Below are 27422 nucleotides of genomic sequence, written 5' to 3'. Positions count from 1 at the left end.
CCTCAAAAGCCAGATTCATAACTCTTGACTACTCTGCTTTATCCTCTCAATAAGTGTTCCTGAACCAACATATTTTGTGGATACGGAGTACACATATCTCAAAAGTTCAATTTTATGTCAAAAATGTTCCTCTAAATTATAGCTTCTTTTAAACATCTGTTTATGTTATTCAAAGGTTCAAAGATCTAATACTATCAGTCTGAAAATATTTTGTGGCTGATCTCTAATATTCCTTTGGCAGAATATACTTAAATTATCTATTTAATTTTACAAAAACTCCAGAGATTGTCTCAGTAACCCAATTCAGTGTTTAACAAGCCATATCTATTTGAAATAATTCTTTACAGCTGACACAAATATCTTCCCTGGCAGTGGTGGGGTCTCTTTCCCAAGTTACTTGTCAAAAACATTGACAACTGCACATCTCCCTCTATTTGATGATATCCATCTATTCCTGAAATCTCTTGAAATCAATTATAGCATCTGCACTAAAAGGTAAACACCACAGAGCAATGAATTGCCTGTTGCATGAGTAAGTGCCTAAGATGGAGATCTGCTGACACTGAAAGTTTTCCCATTGATTACTCATTTCTGTGGTTTGGATAAGTGTTCCCCAAGACTCGTATGTTAGAGCCTGTGGCACTACTGGGAGGTGGTGGAACCCTCAAAAGATGGGATCAAGGGGGAGGAAGATAGGTCACTGGGATGTGCCTTGAAATACATAATAGGGTCCCAGCCCCTTTCTCCCCTCTTTCCCTCTCCTCTCCCTGCCGCCATGAGGTGAGCAATTTTCTCTCCCACACTTCCCCACCATCATATGCTGCCTCTCTGCAGGCCCAAAATCAATAAGCCAACAGACCTAATTGTGTCAAGTATTAGGTGGTAGTAAAGCAGAACTAAAGGAAAATTTGTTTCTTCTTAGCCTTAAACAATCTCTCCCAGCTTCATGCAGTTCCCCCTAGATTTCACTCCCCTGCAGTATCTGATCTTTGCTCTGCTACAGATGAGCTAAATACCAAGATTGTTGCTAACAGAGTCCTTTGAGCCTAACCTCTGTCCTGGTACTGATAAGGCCAACAACTATGTTCCTATAAAGTGGGTCTTATGACATCCTAAAATCCCTGATACCTAGTTTTCAAGCCTAAGCTGTAAAACTGTAACTGAGTGAATAGCTATCTCTGTCCCATTTCATGCCATCCCCTTGATAGAAGTATATAAAAACTGGACATTCTCCTTTGTTTTCACTCAGTCTTTTTGGACAAAAGTCCAACTGAGGTGATACACACCTAAATAAATCTTCCTGTTTCCCAGTGGTCTCTCCTGTCTCTTGACTTCTGAAATAATAATGATGAAATCTGGCTAATATAACCTCTGATCCCTAGTCTGGGGTTCTCCAACCCAGCAATAAGATTTTAGGACAGACAAATCTTTGTTTGGGGAAACTGTCCTATGCATTACATGGTCACATCCCTGGACTCTACCTACCAGATGGCAGTTGTACACCCTAAGTGTAATGATCAAAAATGTCTCCAGCCAGGTGCAGTGGCACAGACGGTTGTCCCAGCTACTTGTGAGACTGAGGTGGGAGGATATCTGAGGCTGTGAGTTCTGGGCTACAGCATGCTATGCAGTTTGAGTGTCTGCACCAAGTGTCACTAGTGCCACATCCCTCATACCTGTGGGAATGTCACAGCATTCCAACTTGGGCAAGACAGTATAAAAATAAGCCTCCAGACATTGCCACGTATCACCAGGGCTTAAAAGTAATCCACACTCGAAAATTACTAGTCTAGTCTCACCTTGTCTCAAATAGACAAAGAAAATGAATATTACAGATTAATTCTTTTTAGCCTATAGCTTAAAAATCATATTTTCATGCATTTGGGTTATCATAAATGGTTGTCAATTATTCTTTATTTTTTTTCAGCTTTAATTGAGTTTATTGGTACATTTTAGGGATACAGTACAGTTACATTCATTGTTGGGATCTTGTACCTCTACATGGCAAGTCTTGATTCTCATTTTTTCCCCTTACCTCTGCCCTCCCTTCACCCCCTCCTCCCCTCCCCATCTACAAACACTTTATTTTCATCTTTTCATTCTCTCACATTTTTTTCTTTTTCCTTTTTACTCTTCCCCTACCCATCCCACCTTCCCTACATATTCTTTATTATTAAAGCAATTCTTACATTTAGAAAACAAATGCAGTGGTTTAGCGCTTGCTAGCATGCACAAGGTCCTGGGTTCCAACCCTAGTACCACTGAAATGATGCAAATTTTCCCAGAGATAGAAAATGAAAGTAAAATGTCACCCTACACTTGCCATTATTGGTCCAACGTCCCAAGTAGTTAACAACTTAGCTTCCAAATCTTGACACCATTAAAGTTTTCGTTATGAAAAGAATACAAGATTTGAGTGTAATTCAGGTCATTTCAAGTTTCCCTTGCAAAATGATAGCCAGCCATAGTATAGTCACCTTACCATATAGAACTGGGGCCACTTCCTCAAAATTTTATTATAAAATATTTTTGTGTACTTGTTCTCTGCTTTGGCCCTCAAATTAGATCCTTTACTTTATAAAATAAGATCAAATCCTGTAGACTGTATGCTTTCTGTAGCTTAATGACATATCTTGAACATATCTTGAATATTGTATCAGTTGATGTGGATCCACTTCATTTTTCAAATTGCTGAATATATGTGTATATATGAATATATAGTTCTCTAATTATACCATATAATTTATTACCAACCCTCCTTAATATTTATAGTTTTGTTTATGTATTTCTATATATCTGAAAGTTATTATAGTCATCCTCAAATATAGAAATAATCATTAAATATAAATTAGTTTATTATAGATAAAGTTTATCTCTGTTTTGTTGTTTTCTTTCTCTTTCTTTTTTGTTTTGCTTCCTAGCAAGGTATTGGGCTTTTTTAATGGCACTAATATTTTTAGCAAATACATTCTCTTTGACCCTAACTTTGAAAGGTTTTTTGGGGGTTTTCTTTTTTTGTTGTTGTTTTTTTGTTTTTTGGTTTGTGTTTTTGCCAAACTATACAATTTTTACATCTTTTGGCTTTGCTTTTCATTCTGAGTCTCATTATAAATCTGGCTGAAAGCAGACAATAGTATCCATGTTACAGCCTGAACACTGGGATGCTTTGAAATTTCCTTAGCCAGATTAATTAGTCCACTAACTTTCAATTTAGCCTCACAAAAAGTCTTAGGACATGGACAAAATGTAAATAATTTTTTCCAGAATTAACATGCAGGGAACATAGTCTAATTTTTAACAGACCTCTTATTTTTATCCAAACCTGCCCTTTACTATCCATATTCCTAGAATTTTTGTGTTTTAAGTTTCCACCAGAATCTCTCATCAGTCCTTGTTTTCAGAATGAAAGGGCTTCTTGAGACTCAATTCCAAAGCTTTTCAAATTTCTCCTACAAACCAATTGCAAAGCCTTCTGAACCAGATATAGTCAAAGCAGGTAACCGTATCAGATATAGTTCCAAGGTTTCTGAACCACATATAGTTACAGCAGTGGCACCATTTCCAGTATCAATTTTCTGGAGTAGTCACTTTCTCATTACTGGGAAAATATATCTGGCATCCATAATTTAAAGATGGAGAAATTTATTTTGGCTCATGGTTCCAGAGGCTTCGGTCCACAGTCAGCTAGTTCTAGGGCAGAAATACAAATACCATGCTGGAAAGGTGTGGGAGAGGAAAAATGTTTATCTGTTGATAGCTGGAAACAAAAAGAGAAGGGAAGAGCCAGGAACCAGGATACACCCTTCTTAGCTACCCATTTCTTCCCATTAAGCCCCACCCCCTACAACAACACTCCTATTCAACTACAAACTCATCAATAGATTAATCCACTGCTGAATATCACAACCCCAAGATGCAATCACCTTTCAAAGCCCCATCTCTAAATACAGACTTTCAGGGGACATGAAACTACAGAGGCATGAATTCATTCATGGCAGGATGTACAGTGGTCTTCTCAACAGCAAATTAGTATTTTTGCAAAATTCTACCAAAAAAATGTAAATACTTCTGTCACACTGATACAGTGAATTACCATAAGCTTAGTAAAGGAAGTGAACCCATAAGTGAATTTTACCTCCAAGTGAGAACTGTGAATACGCATTCATGTAAAGTCAGGTTATAAAAAGCATGCAAGCTAGATGTAGTGGTAGCATCACTGTAATCCCAGCACTCTGGAGATGAGGCAAGAGGATTACCAAGTTCAAGACAAACCTGGGCAATTCAGTGACTTGGCAAAAACTCTGTGTAAAAATACAAATAAATAAGGATGGGGATGTAGATTGTAAAGGCCCTGAATTCAATCCTCAATACTGCAAAATAAAATATAACAAAAATCACACATTATTTTAGTTAATGAGGGTTTCTTTATTCTGAAGAGTAAAGACTACCTTTATTCTGCCATTCTAGGAAATGTAGAATATCTGCAGCACGTAAAAGAATGTGATGTTTTTCTCTGGCTTTTCCCTCTTGGATTTCTGGAGGGAGCTAATATAGGGGGCTGAGGTTGACAGAGATGGAAGGACGGCTCAAGACCACCTCGCTACTTTGAACACATCAGGGGACCTGAAGTCTGTCACTCCCCTAGTCTCCCCATACCCTGAACTGCCTTTCCACTTCCCAGACGTTTCCCTTGGATCTTCCAGGAACCTGCTAGCCCAAGAAAGGTCTGACAGCTCCACTTTCTTCCCACCCGATCCGGTAGCCCAGCAGAGGGCAGCACTCTCACACATGCCTAGGAAATGTGGGCGATTTGGACCTGAGGCTCAGCCAGCTGGGCCTCCTGCTACTGCATCCCTGTGAGCCCCATCAGTCTCTCAGTGACTCATTCAGACCCCCTTTCAAACAAATTGCCAGCCTTGGAGGGAGGGAGGCTCTGTTTGCAGAAACACACATTTAAATGTCCTGATTATCTGTTAGAAATGTAATGACAACAAGAGAAAAATCTGACCTACTATCACCTAAGCAGAGAGGATTTGTTTTCCTCATCTACGGAGAAATCTGAGTAGCCTGATGATTTCAGGGCTGGGGTTTCTCAGCTATCTATGAATTTGCTTGGTCTTGCCACCATGCTTACTACCTCACAGTTCCAGGAATGTTGCTACAGTTCCCTGCATCACACACATCACATCCAAGCAAGAAGAGGGTAGAAGCTCTGGTGCAAGCTCCATCTAGTTCCTGTTTCAAGAAAGCTCACCCCCTCCCCCTGGAATTCCTCAGCAAGTCTCATTGGCCAGAAAAGTGTGCCAGCCACCTAAAAGCAAAACAGCTAGGAAAGAAGGTATTATCCTTTCTAAACTCTACAAGGGAAGGACAACAAGAAAGGAAGATTTGGAAAATTGCTATTTATTTAAACAGCAAATGAACTGTGTCTTTCATGCTTGGGTTTACTATTAACCTGAATCTGAGCTTATTATAATAACAAAGTTTTTCCCTTAAGCCTTTAATTCCTGTTTACAAATCTCATTATCCTATTCATAAATTTTATAAAATAAGAGCAGACACCTTTATTTATCACTTTATAAATGTTTAACTCAAGTTGAACGAACTGAACTTGTTGCACCATCTCTATATTTAATTCTAAAATTTGTCATTGTTGAAAATACACATTATCATTGAGAAGAATTTTACCATACCAGCTAAACAGAGGCTAAACAAGCTAAGGTTACTTTTTAGCCAACAACTTTCTCACCAGGGTATAGAACCTCAGCTTTATTTATCTGCAACAATTCTACCTGGAACTTTAACAAAAATGACCTCCATGTGCACACACCTTAGTGGCAGTTTAGACAAAGTCCACATCCCGACATCCAAGTTAAATCTGTGTCAGACAGGAAAAGTTTCTTTGCTTTCAAGTTCTGTACACAGGGCTACAAAGTACATACAACACTAATTAACAGCAGAAAAAAATCATATGGAGAAGCTAGCAAAAGCAGTAGCTCGCTAAATGATTAAAGATAGAAGCTAATATACCTAGCTTAGTAGGAAAAGAGCTTCTTCTATCAGAAAAACAAGCTGATGTCCTTAGGAAAAAGACGGGGCAGGGGGTGGGGATTGAGAATGAATAAAAGACAAGAACCTCTGTGATGTTTGGTCATGCAGGTGTGAATATTCTATCCCTCCTTTGGGGCCATGAATCCCCACCCAGGGAGGGAAAGGGTTCACTCTCGTTCTCCTTCCTGGGCATAGATTCACCCAAAAGAAAAGAAAGAGTTTGTGCCAGCTTCATTTCCCAGCAATTTCTGCTTTTAGTCACATAAGGGAAGGTCTGAGAAGATATATTTCTGTATCTGTTAATTCTCAAATGTCTTTAGCTTAAAATATCAACTCTGGAATTCCAAGTGAGCCCCAACACCTGTTAAAAGATAATTTAAAAATAATTAGGAGAAGGAGGAAGAGGAGATAAAATCATGACTCATATGAATGTAAAATCAAAATGTCTCAAAGACTTTATATAACTCATTTACTAATGAGGAAGACAGTACAACTCATTCAAAGGAAAATTCAAAACACACATACATATGTATTCCAACAGGAATGCAGAAATAAAATTTTAATATATGCTAAAATGATTCAGATCTGCAGGGAAATAATGTATCTTACTATCTGCATTTCTGTCACAAAAAATCTGCACTTCTATGGACAAGAATCATTTGCATAACTATAAGTTTACTACAACTCAGAGTTGCAAAAATAGCTCAAACAAAGATGTGAAGTATAGATGACCTGGCACAGTAATCTTGTCTTTTCTGCACATTTCAAAGTCTGTCATATTTTTCCCATTGGATATCACTGGCCAGAGATAAAGCCAGACAATACTCAAGGGCAGCAATGTAGCTGACTTATTTGCTTTTCTATAAACCACTGCTTCTATAACTATTTGGGCAACTTTTGCAGAAGGCTTTGGTATTGTTTCTACTTATTGGTGACATTGTGGTATGGCTTATTGCTAACTTAAGACATGGTTCAGGGCTGAGGGGATTAATCCCAACCAGGGGATTAAAAAAAACTGCCCATGTTTGGAGTCAGAACAGAGTGGGGTAAGAAGAGCATCCATGCAGGGCAGAGGAGTTGTCAGAACATTAAGTACCCTAAAGACAACAGAGTGCAGGGTTCTCCCTGTCAGAAAAGCAGCAATAAGTAATTCTAGGCAACAATGACATGGCAGGGGGTATCACAATCTCCAACACGAAACTACAAAGCCACTGTGATAAAAACAGCATGGTACTGACAAAGAAACAGAACCCAGGGTCAGTGGAATAGATTAGAAGATGCAGAAACAACACCAGACATGCTCAGCTACCTCATCTTTGCCAACCATCCTCACAGGAGGAAAGACAGCCTCTTTAATAAATGGTGTTGTAAAAACTGGATTTCAACTTGCCAAAGATTAAAACTAGACCCCTATCTTTCACCATGCACTACTAGACTAAAATCCAAGTGGATTAAAGACCTAAATATTAAAATATAAACACTAAAGTTGTTGGAAGATAAGTTAGGTAGAATGCTCAAAGATATTGGCATAGAAAAAGACTCTAAGTATCACTGAAATAGAACAAAGAATAAACAATTGAGATCTCATCATTTTAAAATGCTTCTTCAAGGGCTGGGGATTTAGCTCAGCGGTTTGGTGGCCTGCCTCGCAAGTGCAAGGACCCGAGTTCAATCCCCGGTACCAAAAAAAAAAAAAAAAAAAGCTTCTTCACTGCAAGAGAAACCACTAACAGAGCTAAGAGACAACCTACAACGTGGGAAAAATTTTTTGCCAGCTATTCCTCAAAGGACTACTATCTAGAATATATAAAGAACTCAAAAAAATCAGACCCCACAAATATAAATACCCAATTCAAAAATGGGCATCTAAAATGAACAGATATTTCTTAGGCAAAGAAGTAAAAGCAGCAAATAAATATATGAAAAAACACTCAACATCACTGCATTTGAGAGATGCAGATGAAAACAACACTGAGATTCCACCTCACCCCATAAAGATTATTAGCTGCTATGAAGAAATAAACCAATAACAAATGCTGGTGGGGTTGTGGGGAGAAAAGAATGCACATTCATTGTTGGTAGGAATGCAGACTGGTGCAACCACTCTGGAAATCAATATGAAGATACCTCAAACAACCGGGATTATGACCCAGCTATTTTCCTGCTGGGTATCTTCCCAAAAGAATTAAAAGAATCATACCATAGCGATATATGCTCACCTATGTTTATAGCAGCACAGTTTATAATAGCTAAAACTTGGAAACCGCAATTGCCCATAAACTGGAGACTGGATAAAGAAGATGAAGGTTTTTAAAATATAAAATGGAGTACTGCTCAGCCATAAAGAATGAGAAACTAGAGATATTTATAGCTCTAGTCTGGATAAACACTGAGGTCATTCTCTTAAATGAAATTAATAAGACACATGTGCAAATACTGAATAGTTTCTCTGGTGTGAAAAACTAAAGTATAAATAAGGATCAAAATGTATAATTGATACTGTGAAACAGGAAGAAAAGGTCTAAAAGAGTAGGGGAAGTGGGAGGAGTAGGGGAAAGGGAAAAAGGGAAAAGAAAAAATATGAGAAAAGGAAAAACATGGAAACAATGTCTTTGTAAATGGGGAAGGGAGGAGGGGTGAAGGGAGGGCAAGGGAAGGAGAAAAAATAAGAACCACGATATATCATGTAAAGGTACAAGATCCCAATGATGAATGTGACTGTATTGTATACTAAAATGTACCAATAGACTTAATAAATCCGCCCAAAAAAGAAAAAGCAACAATATAAAAGTAAAAGAAGAATGCTAGACTGAAACTTACAGAGTTGGACAGTAATTTGAGATGAATTCCTAGTTTTCCATACCTACAGATATATCAAGAAATAAATACAGATGCCAAAGTATATGTATAAAATCATATTTATAGCTATGTAGGCATGAATAAATACCCTGTTTCCCCAAAAATAAGACTACCTGATTTTAGAAGCGACACCAAGACACAATAGGGCTCATTTTCAGGGGCTGTCTCTTCTAAAATCATGCTAGAACTTGTTTTACAGGTAAGTTGTATTTTCAGGGAAACAGGGTGTATGAAAATATTCTGGTCTGTTCACTGGAAGGACGGGTAGCAGTGATGCCCCAAGATCAACTGATTACACCTGCAACCCACAACTTGGCTTCTAAATACCATCATACTCTTAAACAGAGATATGACAGGGAAAATACAAATGGTTCTCAAACACCATTTAGTGCTGGAAAGCAAGAAAATACTCAAAGGATGATGGGTAAATTTCAGTGGGACACCAAAACCAGGTTATAGGCGCTCCCACTGGGTAAATCTGGAACAATATGGGAAGCAAAATAATAGTAATAGAAATTAATGCAAAGAATAAAATAGAAAACTATAAGTGCATCTTATAACCCCTTTTGTGATGGCTTGAATCTAGATGTCCCACCAAAGCCTCCTGAGCTCTTAAGCAGGGCTTTTTAGACCTGGCTTGATCTAAGCTGTGTGATACTGAGATTAAGAGTATGTGGCACTAAATTAGTCCACTGATTGGAATTAGCATACTACTGGGTGGCACCACCTAAAAGGCAGGTAGCCTGGTTGGGATAAAAGGGAAAAGCAGGCAGCAGCAGTAGCAGCAGCTGCATGGCTACCTTTCTGCATGATGCACCATGGACTGTTTCTCCTCTTTGGAGTCAGCCATCTGTGGACTGAAATTTCTACAAACTGTGAGCTGAAATAAGTCTTTCCTCCTTTAACTTGTGGGTGTTGGGTATTTTGTCCTAGCAACAAGAAAAGTAACGAGGACACCCTAAAAAATGTTTATTATAATATTCACCAAACTATATGAAGGGTATCTTTCTAGCTGAAAAGTTTGGGAGATAGTTTATTTAAGTGTCTACAATGATCAATGGTAATGGAACAAATCAAAATCTTGCCCAATTTAATAGGTTGAAATGGGCATCATTTCTGTGATTTTCTTGTCAAAAATATTTAATCTGACTCTATCATAATTCTAAGTGCAATAAGTCAGACACCAAAGCTTAACTATCACATGATTTATGGAAGGGAGTGTTAAAAGGATTAAGACATAATATGTATATGTACCAATTCCACATGGTGAATATCTTTGTTATGTATCATAAACATACACTAATAAGAACATTTTTAAATTGAAAAATGAAACATCAATCCAAAGTCACGTCAATTATTCTTCAAAATAATTTACCTGCAATCTTCAAAAGTGCCAAGGTTATGGGAGATATGGAAATACTGAGAAACGGTCCCAGGTAAAATTAAAGACTTGTGACAATTAATCCCAAGGGGTGATTCCAAATTAGATCCTTTTACTACAAAGATCATTTTGGGGGCAGTGTGTCAACTTAGTGTGAGTGCTGAGGATCCAAGGGTTCTCATGAATCAATGCTAATTTCCTGATTTTAATAGTTGTGGAAGCACAGCTTTGCTTATATAAAATGCACACCATAGTGTTTAAGTAGGGATAGAGCCACAGGTCAGCAACTTATTTTCAAATAGTTCAGAGAGATTGAAGTTTTTTATACTATACTTGCAGAATCTGTCAGTTAGAAATCATATGAAAATTTAAAAGTTATTTTTAAAATATCATTAAGGCAATATATCCACTGAATATTATGAAATCAATATATCCACTAATATTATGAAATCACAGGACTAATTTCATGATACTATTATTGAAAAGCACATCTACGACTAAATAAAAATTTAAAAGATAGGAGGATATAGGCAAGGGAGTAACTCAGAGGCAAAGCAAATGTTTGGCATGCTAGGGGTCCTTGTTCAATCCCCAGCAACACCACCAACACAACAATTACAAGGGACATAAAAATACATTATTCATAAATGTAAGTTACTTGGAGAATTTTCCAACTAGTAGCATGAAAATAAAGAAAGCATGTAGTTAAGACTTCATACAACATCTGTGGCTGGAGGCTGATAACTTATTAAATAATTTTTTTTTAAATGTTGATTATAATTTGTTCCTAAAAAATTGATAGTGGCATGGGCCAGAGATTTAGCTCAGTGGTTCCACTGTCTGCTTTGCAAGTGCAAGGTCCCGAGTTCAATCCCCAGTACAAAAAAAAAAAAAAAAAAAAAAAAAAAAAATTGATAGAGACATCAAAAATCAGTCTCAGCAAGGATCAGTTCTGTACACTCAACTGAGATTATTTCAAAAGTATATGATGTTCCTTTTGATTTATCAAATTGTTTAGGAAGTTACAAATTTTAAAATAATTTCACAAGTGAGAATACTAGTCAAAGCACAGCTCACTGCATAGGTTGGACTATTCCCTTCATCAAATTATGCACTCTAAAATAACTATGAAGAGGCAAAGCCAAACAAAAATGGATTGGTTCTCTATCAGGATGTAAATTGTCTGTTATTAAAATGTCTCTTTGTATCTTACAAAGGAAACAGACACTTTTTATTCTTTTCATGCTTTGAATATAGACCACAAATACAGTTTTACAAAATAAGCCTTAATGACTGTCCAAATTGTTCTGTTTTTATTTTTTTCATGGGTATGAATATTCTAGAAATTTGCAAAGATTTACAAACTTGGTAGACAATAAGCACATAGTTGTACCTGGAGCCTAAAATAATCTTTGAAATTATATGATTCTGGGCCGGGGATTCAATTCAGTGGTGCAACCTCCTACCTCACAAGCACAAGGACCCAAGTTTGATCCCCAGTACCAAAACAAAATCTATAAATCTGATATTTAAAAATGGCAGTTGACTTCTGTCCACACAAAATCCTACACAAGCCTTTTTTCCTAATTGCCATAACTTGGAAGCAACCAAGATGTCTTTCAGCAGGTAAATGGATAAATGTATGTTACTAAGTGGGTGGAGCACATCTAGAAAGACTACACACTATGGAATACCAGTTGCATAGCATTCTGGCAAAAGCAAAATTATGGAAATAGTAAAAGTTCGCTGGTTATTGGGGTTTAGGGAGAGGGATGGCTGAATACACAGAGAACAGAGGATTTGTAGGGTGGAGGTACTATTCTGTATGGTACTATATGAGCAGAAGAAGGGATGATTCCTTCAAGCCCAAAACGAAGGATCTGCTGCCAACAACAGACAGGCTAACAAGAGAAAAACATGACAGGTTTATTTGTTCCTAGTTTTATACAACATGGGAATCTTCAGATTAAAGGCACAGACATGCAGGAAATTGCTCATTTTTATGCTTAGATTTGATGAAGCATGAGCAGCTGTGTGGAATATGAATAGACAAATGGTGTACTGAGGGGGGTGCTGTCTATCCAAAACCTTCCGTGCCTCTCAGTTGTAGCATTTCTTTCTCTTGAGTAGGGGACAAGCCCCCCCACCCACCAGAACAAGGGTCTTGATTTCTATATGGCTAACTGTTCCAAAGAAAGGCCAGGGAAAATTAAAGTAACAATTTGAGGTTTTGTGTCTAGCTTTGGGGAAAACAGGTTCCAGTTTGGAGGATCTACCTTGAAGAAGAGGAATTCCACATTCTGCGGGGTGCCTCAGAAAGGATAAGGGCGAGTGGCAGGAGGGCAGAATTGAGGCCCTTTGCTTCTGAGGCCTTTACTTTCAAACATCATTTTCAGTGCTCCAAATGACACCCATGGATAAATATTATAATCAAAACCCACAGAACATGCCAGGCCAACAATGAACAACTCCTGATACCAACCACCACCAGTGACACTGAGTCTCCAGTTGATGGGCATTTGATTGTTTCCACATTTTAGCTATTATAAACTCTGCTGATATAAACATGGGTGCATATATATCACTCTTGTGTGATTCTTTGAATTCTTTTGCGGTCAAATGGAACCTGTAATCCTAGTTCTTTGAGGTATCTCCATATTGATTTCCACAGTGGTTGCACCAGTCTGTATTCCCATCCCCAGTGGAGAAGGGTTCCTCTCTTCCCCAGCCATGCCACATTTGTTATTGGTTGATTTCTTGGCAACAGCCATTCTTTCCTGCTGTGGAGAATTTGTTCATAGTCTTCTCCTATGCCAATGTCTTTGAGAGTTCTACCTAATTTACATTCCAGTAAGTTTTGTGTTACTGTTTTGATATTTATATCTTTAATCCACTTGGATTTTAGTTTAGTGCATGCTGTAAGATAGGGATCTAGTTTTAATCTTTGGCAAGTTGAAATCCAGTTTTTCCAACACCATTTATTAAAGAGACTATCTTTTCTCCAGTGAAGATGGTTGGCTCCTTTGTCAAAGATGAGGTAGCTGAGTATATCTGGTGTTCTTTCTGCATCTTCTAATCTATTCCATTGATTCTCAGGTCTGTTTCTTTGGCAGTTTTTATGCTGTTTTTATCACAGTGGCTCTGTAGCGTAATTCCAAGTTGGGAATTGTAATACCCCCTGCTATGTCTCTGTTGCCTAGAATGATTCTTGCTATTCTAGGTCTCTTTGGATTCCAAAAGAATTTTTGGATTATTTTCTAAAGTTCTGTGAAATATACTGTTGGGATTTCAATCGGGATTGCATTGAATCTGTATGGAATACAATGATGTTGGCTGTTGGTTTTTCATAGCCTTTGTCATGTTGAGTTATAGATCATCTATTCCAATTTTCTGTAGGGTTTTTAACATGAATGAGTGGTGAATTTTGTCACATGATTTTTCTGCATCTATTGAGATGATCATGTAGGTTTTGTCCTTGACTCTGTTAATTTAGTGTATTAATTGATTTACATATGTTGAGCCATCCTTGCATGCCTGGGATAAATCCAACTTGGTCAGGGTATATGATCTTCTTGATAATCCTGTGTATTCTGTTTGCCAGTATCTTATTAAGGATTTTTGCATCTATTTTTTTTTAGGGAGGTTGGCCTGTAGTTTTCTTTTTTGGTTGGGTCTTTCTCTGGTTTGGGAATCAAGTAATACTTGCTTCCAGGAATGAATTTGGAAGTATTGCTTCCTTTTCAATTTCATTGAGTTTAAAGATTAGTGGAAATAGTTCTCTAAATATCTAGTAGAATTCAGCAGTGAATCCATCAGGACCTGGACTTTTCTTTGTTGGTAATATTTTAATTACATTTTCAATTTCACTGACTGTAATTGGGGTGTTTAAAATGTTTTTATCTTCTTCATTCAACTTTGGAAGTTCATATGTATCTAGGAATCTGTCCATTTCTTCTGTATTTTCCATTTTATTAGAGTACAGATTTTCAAAGTATGCATTCATGAGCCTCTGGATTTCTGCTGTCATCTGTTGTGACTTCAACTTTTTCATTCCTAATTACATGATTTTGAGCCTTTTTTTTTTCCTTTTTCTGATAAGGTTGGCTAAGGGTTTATTGATTTTATTCTTTCAAAAAACCAACTCTTCAATTCATTTTTTTTTGTATACTTCTCTTAGTCTCCACTGCATTAATTTCTGCTCTGATCTTTATAATTTCCTCCCTTATATGTGGTGTTGGGTCATCTTATTATTCTTTTTCTAGAAGCTTAAAGTTAAGCATTAGGTTATTTGAGCTCACTCTGTTTTCCTAGTATGGGCATTTACTGCTATGAATTTCCCTCATAGAACTGTTTTCATTGTGTCCCATAGATTCCTGTATCTACTATCATTTAATTGTTAGAAACTGTCTAATTTCTTCTTTAATTTCTTCTGTGACCCAATGGTTGTTCAGAAGGGTGTAATTCAACTTCCATGTGTCTGTGAAGTTCTTGGGATTTCCTAGGTTATTGATCCAATTTAATTGCACTGTGGTCTGATAATATACAGGGGATAACTTCAATTCCTTTGAATTTACTTAAGCATGTTCTATGAGCTAGCATGTGGTCTATTTTGGAGAATGACCCATGTGCAGCCAAAAATAATGTATATTCTGTTTTTGTGGGGTGGAAAAATCTATAGACATCTACTAAGCCCTTTTTTTTCTAAGACTTGGTTCAGTTCTGTTATTTCATTGTTGATTTTTTTGTCTATTTATGACAGTGGAGTGTTGAGGTCCCTCACTACAATTGTGTTAGTGCTCATTTCATTTTTCATATCAATTAATATTTGTTTTTTATACTTTGGGGCATTAGTGTTAGGTGAATATATATTTATGATTGTCATTTCTTCCTCTTTTATTGTTTCCTTTACAAGGATGTAGTGGCCTTCTCTGTCTCTATTAATTAGTTTTGGTTTGAAATCTATTCTGTCTGCAAATAAGATAGCCACCCCTGCTTTTGTCCAGGCTCCAGTTACGTGGAGAATTGTTTTCCATGATTTTACTCTCAGTTTGAGTTCCTTTGCGGATTAAGTGAGTTTCTTGTACACAGCATTACTATTAAATTTGCTTCTTAATTCATTCTTTTGATTGGTGAATTGAGGCCATTAACAATGATGGTTATAACTGTTATGTACTGACTTTTCATTGTCATGTCATTTTTCTGCTGTTGGTTCTATTTTTTTATTTTTTCCTCTCTCCCTTTAATTTCTTGCCTTGCTTGGTATATTTGCTGTGTTGGCTCTTACTGAGTTGTGATCTTTATTTTATTTTTCCAGGATATAGTTTAGAAGTGTTTGGAGCGCTGGTTTGGTGTTGATGAGATTTCTCAGATGTTCTTTGCCATGGAAGAAGCTTATTTCCCCATCAATTTTGAAAGATAGCTTTTCAGGATACATCAGTCTAGTTTGGAGGTTGTTTTCTTTTAGGGCTTGAAATACCTCACTCCAGGCTTTCCTTGACTTGATGGTTTGTGTTGAAAAGTCTGCTGTGATTCTGATGGGCTTTCTTTGCATGTGATTTGCTCCCTTTTTCTGTTTGCAGTGTTTTGTTTTTCTGTTGGCTCTTCAGGATCTTGTCTAGGTGTAGATCTTTTCCAGGATATGTCTAGGTGTAGATCATTTTTTATCATGGCTAGTTGGAGTCCTATATGCCTCACTTATCTGTATGTCAAATTCTTTTGCTCTGTTTGTGAAGTTTTCTATCATTAATTCCGTGAAAGGGTTTTTTATGTCATTTGTACTTTTCCCTACTACTTCATGGATTCTTATGTTATTCTTCTTTGCATTATCTAAGAGTTGTTGGATTGATTTCTCATGATCCCTTACTGTTTTTCAGAGATCTCTCTTTTCATGGTCACTGACCACAATCCTATCTTTTATATCTGAAATTCTATTTTCACATTCATTCATTCATTCTGCTGTGAATGCTTTCTATAGAGTTTTTAATCTCATGGATACCTGTTTGGATCTGTTTCATGGATTCCATTTCTTTCCTATGTTGGGCATTTAAGGATTTCATTTCTTTCCTATTCTGGGTATTCATGGTTTCTATCATGGTCCCGAGCTCGCCTTTTTATTTACTTTTTTTTTTTAATCTGTTTCTGTTCTAGAATCCCTAATCATGTCTTCCATTCTTCTCACCATCTCTGTGGTTATTTGGGAAATTACTTCTGTTTTGATTTTTTTTCTAAAGTCTCATTTATCTTTTTTTTTTTTTTTTTTTTTTTTTTTTACTTCCTGCACTATCAGTTCAGAGTCTCCAGATAGTTGACTGCCAGACTTTTCCACCTCATTTCCCCAAGAGTTTACCTTTGGTGAGGTGGAAGTAGGTGTTTGTGCCTTGTTTAAATGTCTCCTAATTTCTATTTTTGTCATTGTTACTGTCCTTGGTTTAATTCCTGGGTTAATACTTTGATCTTCCAGATATAGCTCGTCTTTAGGTTTTGAGTCTCTAATGACTCTGAGGCTACCTCATTTTCATTATACCAGGGAAGACAACTGATTGGATCAACCACAACCCCTTAGCCCAAGTGATACAATCAGCAACACAACAGCATCAAGCACAGCTTAGAAAATTACAATTTGTGATAGTTATTAATTTAATCACTTTAACTGTGTGAATTAAATCACAATTGAGGACTAGCACAAAATGTTTATAGTGAGGTAAACTTTTACATATAGCAACTTTACCCTTCAGGATGGGGATTTAGAAGGAGTTGGGGAGGGACAGATAGATAGGATAGAGAAAGCTTAGAAGTGAGGTCAGAGGACATAAGAAGATCACACAAACTCTAGGGAGCTGTTGAAGAGAAGAGGAGAAGACAGAACAAAATGTACACAAGAACAGAACAAACTAACACAAATAGGGAGGCTGGAGACTGTAACCACTTTCTTATAAATCTAATGGCAATTGAGAGATGGGAAAAGAGAAGAAAATAAATTTGAATTAGGATAGGAACAGGAATAAAAAGGAAGTGTAATGGAAATCAAAGTGGGAGAGAGAGTGAGAGAGAGAAAGAAAAAGAAAAAAGAAAAAAGACTGAGCAAAGAAAGATAAATTTTTTTAATGATTAAAGATAAGAGAAAAAATATTACTTTGAAAATAAAAAATAAAAGCAGAAATAGAGGGTCTCTTTCATGATATGCCTCTGTTGACACAATAGACAGTGTGGGCAGGAGTGTGTAAATATAAGTGAATTAATCTCAGCAAGCCAGCAGCTGCCCCTGAGGTTCAGCCTGATTTCTGGTTGCAAGGCTGTAGTTGAGATCTCTGACCACCTGCTGGGTTGAATTTTGCAAGATTCTCCTGCAGGTTTCAGCTGTCTTTCCCCTGAAGTTAGATCAGGTTGGGATGTGATGTGCTGGTCCTTCCGACTTACCAGCTATGGTGGTGTGGTGTGCCTTTACTGCAGATTTTCTTCACTTTCCCAGTGGATTTCAATTTTCATCTAGGAGCCTCAGAGAGGCCCTCCTTCTCTTGTTCATGGCAGGGGAAGGCAAATGGCACTGTGTTGGCACCCATGTGACTGGACTCCTCTGGCATGCTGGGTCAGAGGGACAGGCCTATTAGAGGTTTTCAAGCTGCTGCCAGGCTCCTCTGGAATGCAGAGGGTCATTCCAGCCTTTAATTTTAAATTGACTTTGGACATCCAGAACACATTCTTCCCTAGAAGTATGGCTGCAAACAGTGGCAAATTTCTCTCAAGAAAACAAGTAAATATATATTAGGAGCTATCTCACCTAACAGTAAACCAATACATATCTGAAGCAGGCATCTCAACGTGGCTCGAGACTGAACTTCTGGAAATCAGGGGTGGTGGTGAAGAGGGGCATGGCAGTGAGGATGAAGCCGCTGTAGGTTTGGGAGGCAGGTGAGAGGCAGAATGAGGGCAGAGGATGGGTGTGAGTCTTAAGAAGGTTGTGTAAGGTAAGTGTACCTGGTGTTATGCTGAGTCAGAAAGCCCATGTGAGGAAGCTCTTGGATAAAGGATAGAAATGAGGAAAAAAGAACGACATTTCTGCTCACACTTTATCATTCATCAGAGGGACTCAATGGCACTGCTGACTTCCCGGGTACTTAAGCCAGTTCTACAAATTCCATCTCTCTGCCAATAAGCTGCAAGTCACAGGCATCCCCTTTTCTCATCTCATGCCCTAGACTAAAAGCTCCATTGTCTTTCCCAGATCCTGGCAAAGTCTCTTCACTGGCAGCTCACCTTCTGTACTTGTCCCTGAACTCTTACTCCAGGCCCCACCTCTAGCAGCTAAAACACTATTACCACGGCACACCTGGTCCCATGTGGTCCCTTGGCTTATGTCCTTCCTCGGCTTCCCTCTGTATTTTATTTTTCCAATACTATATGTTTGCATTGCATGATTACATTCACCATGGAAAGGCTGTACATGTACTTTGCACATCTCAGTTCATCCTCCCTTCCCTTCTCTCCCTGCTCCCTGTAAATCTTGTTTCCCTTCCTATTTTTTATTTCCTATTTCTTAAAGAAATTCCTTCTTCCTTCCCTCCTCCATCTTCTTACTTACTATTCCATTATAAAAGATTTCCCTACTTTTCATTATCTGTTCTTTATTTTGCTGTTTATTTATATTTTGGGTTTGTTGTATAAGAAAAACCATTCCATATATAAACTTCTGTGTCTGATTTATTTTACTTAACATTATAGTGTCTGGATCCATCTATTGACCTAAAAATGCTTGAAGTTTATCCTTATTTATAGCAGGTGTGGAAGTTCCACATTTTCTTTATCGGTTCATCGGTTCATCTGCTGGGCATATAAGCCATTTTCAGGTTTAGCTATAATGAAACATGGATATACATGTGTCACTGTAATATGATTAATCTAACTCTTTAGGGAAAATTACTATGAAGGGAATAGCTGGATCAAGCAGAATTTCTAGATTTAGTTTTTCTGAAGAATCTCCATACTGATTTCCATAATGGTGGTACCAGTTTATACTCCAACCAACAATGTAGACAAATCCCTTTTCTCCCACAGTCTGGCAAGCATTTGTTATTTTTTGATTTCTTGATGACAGACATTCTTTCTGGGGTAAGATGTTATCTCAGTGATGCTTTAATGTGCATTTCTCTAAGGGCAGGCAGTCCTGAGCATTTTTTCATATATTTCTTTGGATATTTGTATTCTTTCTGAAGAGTATCCATACATTTTGATTTGGTTTTTGTTTGTTTTGGGGGGGTTGGTACTACGGATTGAACTCGGGACTTTGTGCTTGCAAGGCAGGCGCCAGAACAACTGAGCTAAATCCCTCACCCTGTCCATACATTTTGGTTCTCTATTTTTGAATTTGGTCTTTTATTTTAGGGGGTTAATATTTTTTAGCTCTTCATATATTCTAGATGTTAGTCCTCTGTCTACAGAGCAGCTGGCAACACTTTTTCCCATTCTGTAGGTCGTCTCTTCACTGTTGGTTGTTTTGTTTTGCTATGCTGAGATTTTTAATTTGATGTTTCCATTGTTGATTCTCAGTATTATTTTTTGTGCCACTTGGGTTCTGTTCAGGAGATTCCTGCCTATGTCCGTGTCTTCAAGAGTGGTACCTATTTTATCTTCCAGTATTGTTTCTGTTTTAGCCTGTGGATTTTAGATCCATTATGATTTTATTTGAGGACAGGTGACTTGTGCCTAGACTGTCTTCTGCATGTGGATATTGCATTTTCCCAGCACCATTTATTAGAGAGGCTATCTTTCCTTTAGTGAGTCTCTACATTTTAAATAAAACCCAGACTCCTCCCCTCCTTGCACAGATCCCTCTCCCTCCTCAGGCCCAAGCAGGCCTCTCCTCTCTGCTCCCCACTCTACCACTGCCACCTGCCCTCAGCCCCATTCCCACCAGCTGCTCCACACCACCTCAGCCACCGCCTCCTTGGATCCCACAGCTGACTTCTGTTCCTCCCTTCCAGCCTCAGCTTCAGTGGCACTATTTCACAGAGCCCACTGAGGACCCCTCCCTTTATAAAGCCCCAGCATACAGTTTCTGGTCCTGCTCTCTTGTCTTCATTTTGCACCTCTGTGTTTGTGGCTTTGTTCACTCCAGCTTCCTCAATGGATGCAACCTGTGCCAGAGCAAGACTGTAGATGGGTGCTGGCTGCTCTTAGCCTTCCCAGCCTGGCTCTGAGAGACAGACCCACACCCATAAGTTCATGGCTGTGCTTTCCTGCTGCTCTGTGTCCTCTTCCTGTGATACCAGGCCAACCCAACCCTGAGTCCCAGCCCACAGTAAGGATGTACTAAATCCCTGATGTTTTCAGGAACTGGAAGCTTTTTGTTGAAGAGAGGATATATAAAGTACGAGGCTTTGCTCTTTTTTTTTCTTTCCTTTTAGAATAAGAAGGATAAGCCAGCCAGGTGTGGTGTCCTGCACCTGTAACCCCAGCACTTTAGAAGGCTGAGGCGGGAGAACCAAAAGTTCAAACCCAGCCTGGGCAACTTAGGGACTTGGGGGAGAGAAGGCAAAGGGTTGGAGATGTAGCTCAGTGCAACAGTGTACTAGGGCTCATTCCCTAGTACAGCATAAGGGAAGGATGGACAGGACTTTACACACAGCACGAATGAAAGCAAAGAGCTAAAGCCTGGTGCTCTGGAAAAGAGCAGCCCAAGAGGCGGCAAACCTCGGAAGGCATCAGGAGGGCGGGGGTGGGGGGTCCGCGTCTTAGTGGACCTACAGGACAAGCACAGGCCTTGCCAGACCTCCTGTGACCCCCTCACCAACCGCCTGCCCTCTCTCCCTCACAGTCTCTCGAGGGCACGCGCTGGAGGAGGCCAAGTGTCCCCTGGGCTTCTTCCCCTGCGGGAACGTATCTGCCTGCCTGCCCCAGCAGCTGCACTGCAATGGCGCTGACGACTGCGGGAACCGGGTGGATGAGGAGAACTGCGGTGAGTGGAGCTATGGGCGCCAGGGCAAGGGCGGCGGGGCCGGGCTAACCCGCGTGCCAGACCCTTCCACTGAGACAGCCCTTCCTAAACGGAATCCACCCTTCGCCGGGTGACCAGCTCGCCGCCCAGATTTCAGGCAAGCTGAGGCTGGGCCCACAGCAAGGGCTTCAACCTGACAAACCTGCCTGAGTATGGGCCAGAGACAGAGAGCTGGAGGAAATCAGAATAGGGTTCTGGAGGTAGATTTCCCAAGTGCGGGCCTGGACACCACAATAACCAACTGCGGAACGGTGAGACCGTTTCCTACCGGCCCTGTGCTCAGTTTCCTCCTTTTGTGAGAGAGGTGGATGACTGTACCTACAATGTAAGAACTGGGGACAATTAATTGTTTTTTTAAAAAAGCTTGAGGCACAGGGCAGATGGTAAGCACTACATGCAGTTCCTCTTTCTTTTGTTTACTAACGCTAGAGAAGAAAAGCAAGACCTCCTTCAAAAGAAAGCAAGAGAGTTATACCTTACCTATTATTCAAGCAACCTCTTTATAAGGCCTGATCTTATAAAGCCAACAAGTAAGGCTGCTAGCCAACATGAATACCTGGGAAATAGCATTCAGTAGGGGTTTTGTTCAAATTTCTGAAACCTAAAAAACACAAATTTATAAAAGAAGCGATAATTTATAATCCTGAGTTACTCCTGCCTGCCTCTCCTTTCTTTAATTTCCCTTGCCAGCTGTGGCTTTTTGTTTCTTCATTTTATAGCATCTGGATGACTCATGCTATCCAGGCTGTACGTCTGTAAGACATCCAGATTATGCTTAGTACTAATTAAACTAAGTCAAAAAGTTCTTGCCCAACATATAGACACATGCATAGTGAGCAGGGTTGATGTATTTGCAGTTAGGTAAAGTATAGAGTCGTAATCTACACACACCAGAAAAACCAACAGTTAAAAATGACTTTCAGCTTGATCATTTACAATTTAATAGATTGTCAACTAAAATATCTTTCTTCAATGGAAGGAGAAACTTGCCTTAATCAACCGTTTGAAAGTAGAGCACACCAAAGACCTCTCCTTTATTCTCTTAAGCCATTTAAACATTGTCACCAATAGTGCTTATTAAAGTCATGGTCATCCTTGCAAGGACTTCCCAAAGTACCTTTATAAGCACTTTTCCCAGCTCTGCCGCATGGCTACCATGTCCTAAGCAGATGTGTTGTGCCAAGCCCTCTGCCGTGATAATACCTGCTTTGGAAGCAGCCAATTCCCCAAGCCATGAGCTAAATTAAACATTTCTCCTTCAAGTGGTGGTTGTTGGGCATTGTGGTTCAGCAAGGGGGCAGCTAATGCAACCTACCCTGAGTGCCGCAGGCTGGGAACAAGCTTTGAACCCAAGGACCTGGGTGGGGGGCATCCAAATGACAGAAGCTTGTTTTGTTGTTTGTTGGGGAGGAAAGACAATGGACACTATTAATCATTGTGTGATATTATGTTCACACAAATCTCTTGCCTATAAAATTCTAATTCTATGGGTCCACCCTTGAATCATTTTTAAGCACAAAAGTAAGGACTTTAAAAAAATTTTTTTTGAAAACTCTTATATAAGAAATTAGGTGAGTTTCCAAATTTAAAATGGCAGACAAAATGTTAAGAGTAATTGTTAATATTTGATAACACCTCATAAATATAAGGAACTATACTGAGTGATTTATGTATTTTGCCTGTAATCCTCAGGACCACCCTTGAGAAAGCTACCCTCTGTTTCCTCCAATGACAGGGGGCACGGAGCCCTCAGCTAACATGGTGCCATTCGGTTCATATTTTCAAAGGACCATCAAATTTTTACCCATGTGGGTCTCTATTTTTCTATGGGCAAAGTTGTCTGTTGTTTCAAGCTTCTGCTCTTCCAGTGCTAGAAACTGACACCAGGTCAGAGAAGCCTTTTCACCTCTGCTCTCCTGGGCTTGCGGCCAAGCCCAGCGGTCTCTGCAGCGTAGGACACTGTGGGAGCCCCGGGGACAGGGCTCTGGCCACCTGTCCTCAGACAATGATCCCAGAATGCCCTGAGACAAGCAGAAGTGATCTGGTTCTCAGCCTCCTGTTGTCCCCTTGTCTTCACCTGCCTATGGTAGGCCCTGTCGCATGCAGTGGCCTCCTTCTGCATCCAGGACACTCCGGGACTCACAGGACACATTTTACCATTCCTGGGCCCCGGACGCCTGCATGATCATGATTAGCCCCGTGGATCTCAGCCCTTCCGCCACTTCCCTTCTGTTTCTCCTATGTCAACGAAGGCTGCACAACAGCTGTGTGGGTCCTGCCACATGGGTGAGTGCAATCAGAAAAGGACCCCAGGCCACCCCTGCTCCCCAACCCCAGAAGTCAGTGCAGGAAATGTGTGCTTTCCCCAGAGCTCAATCCAGGGGACAGAAGGAAAAAAATTCTTCCATTCTCCCTTTGCAGTCTCTTGTCCAGTCCGTGAATAGTAAAACCCAGCTCTTGTCTTTTCTGATTTTATAACTTTAGTATTGGAGAACAAACTTAAGTATATGAAAATGAAATACCAAGAATTTCACCTTCATTATCTGTGAACTTCTATATCATTCCTCTCAGGCAATGAAAGTGGAAAATTCTAGCTGCCTAAGATAGAAAAAAGCAAAAGAGAGCAAGGAATTTGAGAGAAGAAAATCTTTGTAATGTCCTAGAGTCTTTTCCTATCAGGGCCTTGGCATTTGCCAGCCTATGACAATTGATAAGCAGTACTTATTCGTGGGTGTGATGGTGAAGATATATATTTTTAAATAAAATTAGAACACTATTTGAGCTATGTTCAAGGACTCTTAATTTTTAATGCATACTGCATTTAAAATTCTGAAACGTAAATATTCCATTATTTCCCAAGTAAGCTTCTTATGTACTACCAGAGTGACAGCGATGCCGGCACTCTGATGTGGAAGCTACACATTCTCATTTCAGAATGTACCATGAAGAGGGTGGTTTTCACCTGCCTCACAAGCACAAGATCCTAAGTTCAATCCCCAGTAACAAAACAAAAACAAACAAACAAACAAAAAAAAACTGGCACATGAGAATTTTTCTTCTCCACTGTTGGTACAAGTGCAGACTGGTGCAGCCACTGTGGAAATCTATATGGAGATACCTCAAAGAACTAGGATTAGAGGTTCCATTTGACCCAGCTGCTGGGTATCTTTCCAAAAGAATTAAAAGAATCCTACCACAGCGATATATGTGCACCCATGTTTATAGCGGCACAGTTTGTAATAGCTAAAAATTGGAAACAGCCCAATTGCCCATCAGTTGGAGACTGGATAAAGGGAATGTGTTTTTTCTATAAAATGGAATACTACTCAGCCATAAATAATGAGAAACTAGAGACATTTATAGCTAAATGGATGCACATTGAGACTATACTCTTAAGTGAAATAAATAGGACATAGTTGAATAAATACTGAATAGTTTCTCTGGTACGAAAAACTAAAGGTGTAAATAAGGTTCAAGTGATATAATTTAGAGTGTGAAATAGGAAGAAAAAGGCTAAAGGGGAAATAGGAAAGGGAGAGGTAAGGAAAGAAGGGAAAAGAAAAATGTGAAAAAATGGAAACAAGTCTTTGTAAATAGGGATGGGTAAAGGGGGTGAAGGGAGGGCAGGGGAATGGGGGAAAAACAAGAACCAAGATACATCACGTAAAGGTACAAGATCCCAATGATGAATGTAACTGTACTGTCTGCTTTAAATGTGCCATAAAACTTAACAGGGGAAAAAAATAAAGCAGGTAGTTTGTTCTTATGGTTAAAAGCAGACAGGGAAAAAAACTATGTATTAATACATAATCATAAGTTATATGTCCAAAAATTATTAGTTTTTTATTTATTACTCTGAAAATCATGTAAGCTGCAGAAACACTGGATTTTCTAAACCTATGGAGCTGGTTTTACACCAGATGCACTGATCTCTGCTTATCCCATCATGCCGAGAGCCAGGCACAGCGGCAGACTCCTGTGGTACAGCTGTGAAGGAGGCTGGCACAGGGAGATTGAGCCCTGGAGTTCAGGGACAGCCTGGGCAACACAGCAGGACCCCATGTCTGAAGAACAGAAACACACATCAACAATGCTTGGACAATATCTAGACTACCATGGTGTGCTCTTGCTCTCAGAACACTTCCTACTACATAGAAAGACAGCTTTAGTAGCCGTGTTTTGAATTAAATGATGCGCAGGATAAAATCATACCCCTTGATTTCTTAAAAATAGTTGCCTCCAAAGCCACCAAGCCAAAGAAAAAGGCATATGTATTTTGCTAACAAACTACTACAGCCTTTAAATTGCAAGGAAACCACAAGAAACCAGTTTGATGCATTTGTCTGCCTGGTCAAGCATCCCCAGGCACCCCTCCTGGCTCAAGACAACTGTCCTCCTGGAAACCATCACACAGTGACCAGCAGATGTGCCACTCTTTTTCAAGAACGGGTGCTGCAATTTGGGTGAATAGGTGAGAAGTAGGAATGCCCCACTTTGCCTAAATCCAAGCCTTATAGGTTAATCAGCCGCTCATTTATGGGCCAGTAGCACACATGCTTTGTAAGCTATCAGATGATTTCCTCCATCTTAATAAAAGAACGTATCTTTTAACAAATGGCATTATCACATCTTGTCTTGCTCTGGCCTCCTCTCTGGCAGCTACATAAGTCCCTTAATTTTGGACTGTTCAAAAGCCAGGGCCAGGGGTGGAGCTCAGTGGTGGAGCTCAGTGGTGGAGCTCTGGCCTAGCACACAAAGCCATGGGCTCCATCCCCAGCACCTCTAGAAGCAAAGGCAAACATCAGGAGAATCCAAGAATGGCCCCTGAGAGACCTTGAGAAGATTCTGAAGCAATACAGCTGCTGCTGGTCCCTGGATCCATACTTTCAAAGCCAGTGGTCTAGATAGACACTAGCAAGCACTTTGCAAAATGTAGTAAAAGGTATCAGGTGAGAAGGGTTAAAGAAATCAAAGATTTTTTTACTGCCCAAATTCTTACCTCATCATACTAATTACATGCATCATTCATCCCAAGTGGGGATGTGGGTACAGTGTTTCCTAAACGTGTTTCAGCTCAGAAGTCTCTCCCTAAAGTGGTTGCTAGGGGCCGAGAGAAGCTTGAAACAGCACGGTGATAAGTTTCCACAGCCAGGGACTTGGGCCTTTCCCCTCCCTGACCACACCGCTTGCCCATTATTCTGTACAGTTCCATGGGACTCTGAGAACAATGAGAGGGAGGTGCATCCTCCAGAATTCAAATTGGAATATGGAACCCACTCTCCCATAAAGCTAATTTCAACTAATACTCTGTGCGAAGGAAACGTAGGTGGTCTCCAACTTACAAGGGCTACTCATTGCACAATGGAGTGAGAAACGCGCAGGGGTGAGAAACTGCTTCAAATGTTGGGTGAGTTTCGGTTTTCATTTTTTTGTGATTCTAGGGATCAAACCCAGGTCCTCCTGGGTGCTAAGCACACGCTCTCACAGTGAGTGAGTGTCACCTCCCTTTTTAGCAAACACCTGGAAGCTCTTTTTTTTTTTTTTTTTTTTTTGGACCAGAGATTGAACTCGGATCCTTGTGCTTGCGAGGCGGCAGAACCCTGAGCTAGATCCTGGGGGTCACCCCGTTACTAAGTCGGCCATCCCACTGCAGTGTGAGGACGGCGCTAGCCTGCGGGACAAAACCTGTAAGGAGCTCCTCCCAAACTTGCTCCCAGGCTCCCCTAGAACAGAAAAAAAAAGATCCCCCAGCCCCATGCTAACAGTTAATCAGATCCTCTGTTGAAAGAGTCCTTTGAATCCTCTTCAATTTCTTTTTTCAGAGTGCTGTAGTTTTCAGTGTAGAGATCTTTTGTTTCTTTTGTTAGATTGATTCCTAGATACTTCATTGTTTTGGATGCTATTGTAAAAGGAATTTTTTCCCTTATTTCTCTTTCTGTCTGTCTGTTATTTGTGTATATAAAGGCTATTGATTTTTGGGTATTCACCTTGTATCCAGATACTTTACTGAATCTGTCAATTAAGTCTAGAAGTTTTTTGGTGGAGTTTTTTGGATCTTCAATGTAGAGTATCATATCATCAGCAAATAATGATAGTTTAACTTCTTCCTTTCCTATCTTTATTGCTTTAATTTCTTTCTCT

General features: G+C 39.5%; 1 protein-coding gene across 1 annotated transcript in view; it reads left to right on the top strand.

Annotated features, from left to right (window-relative positions):
- Nucleotides 1-27422, top strand: part of Rxfp1 (relaxin family peptide receptor 1) — a 103208-nt gene that overhangs the window by 23868 nt on the left and 51918 nt on the right. Inside the window, exon 2 of the mRNA XM_010627943.2 lies at nt 21102-21242. Within this exon, the coding sequence (XP_010626245.1) occupies nt 21102-21242 (141 nt within the window). The remainder of the gene's footprint in view (nt 1-21101; nt 21243-27422) is intronic.

This window comes from Fukomys damarensis, unplaced genomic scaffold (genome assembly GCF_012274545.1).
Source record: "Fukomys damarensis isolate Sample0158 unplaced genomic scaffold, DMR_v1.0_HiC HiC_scaffold_38, whole genome shotgun sequence".
NCBI lineage: Eukaryota > Metazoa > Chordata > Mammalia > Rodentia > Bathyergidae > Fukomys > Fukomys damarensis.
The sequence above is the reverse complement of the archived record's forward strand: the minus strand, read 5'-3'. Positions and strand labels throughout refer to the sequence as shown.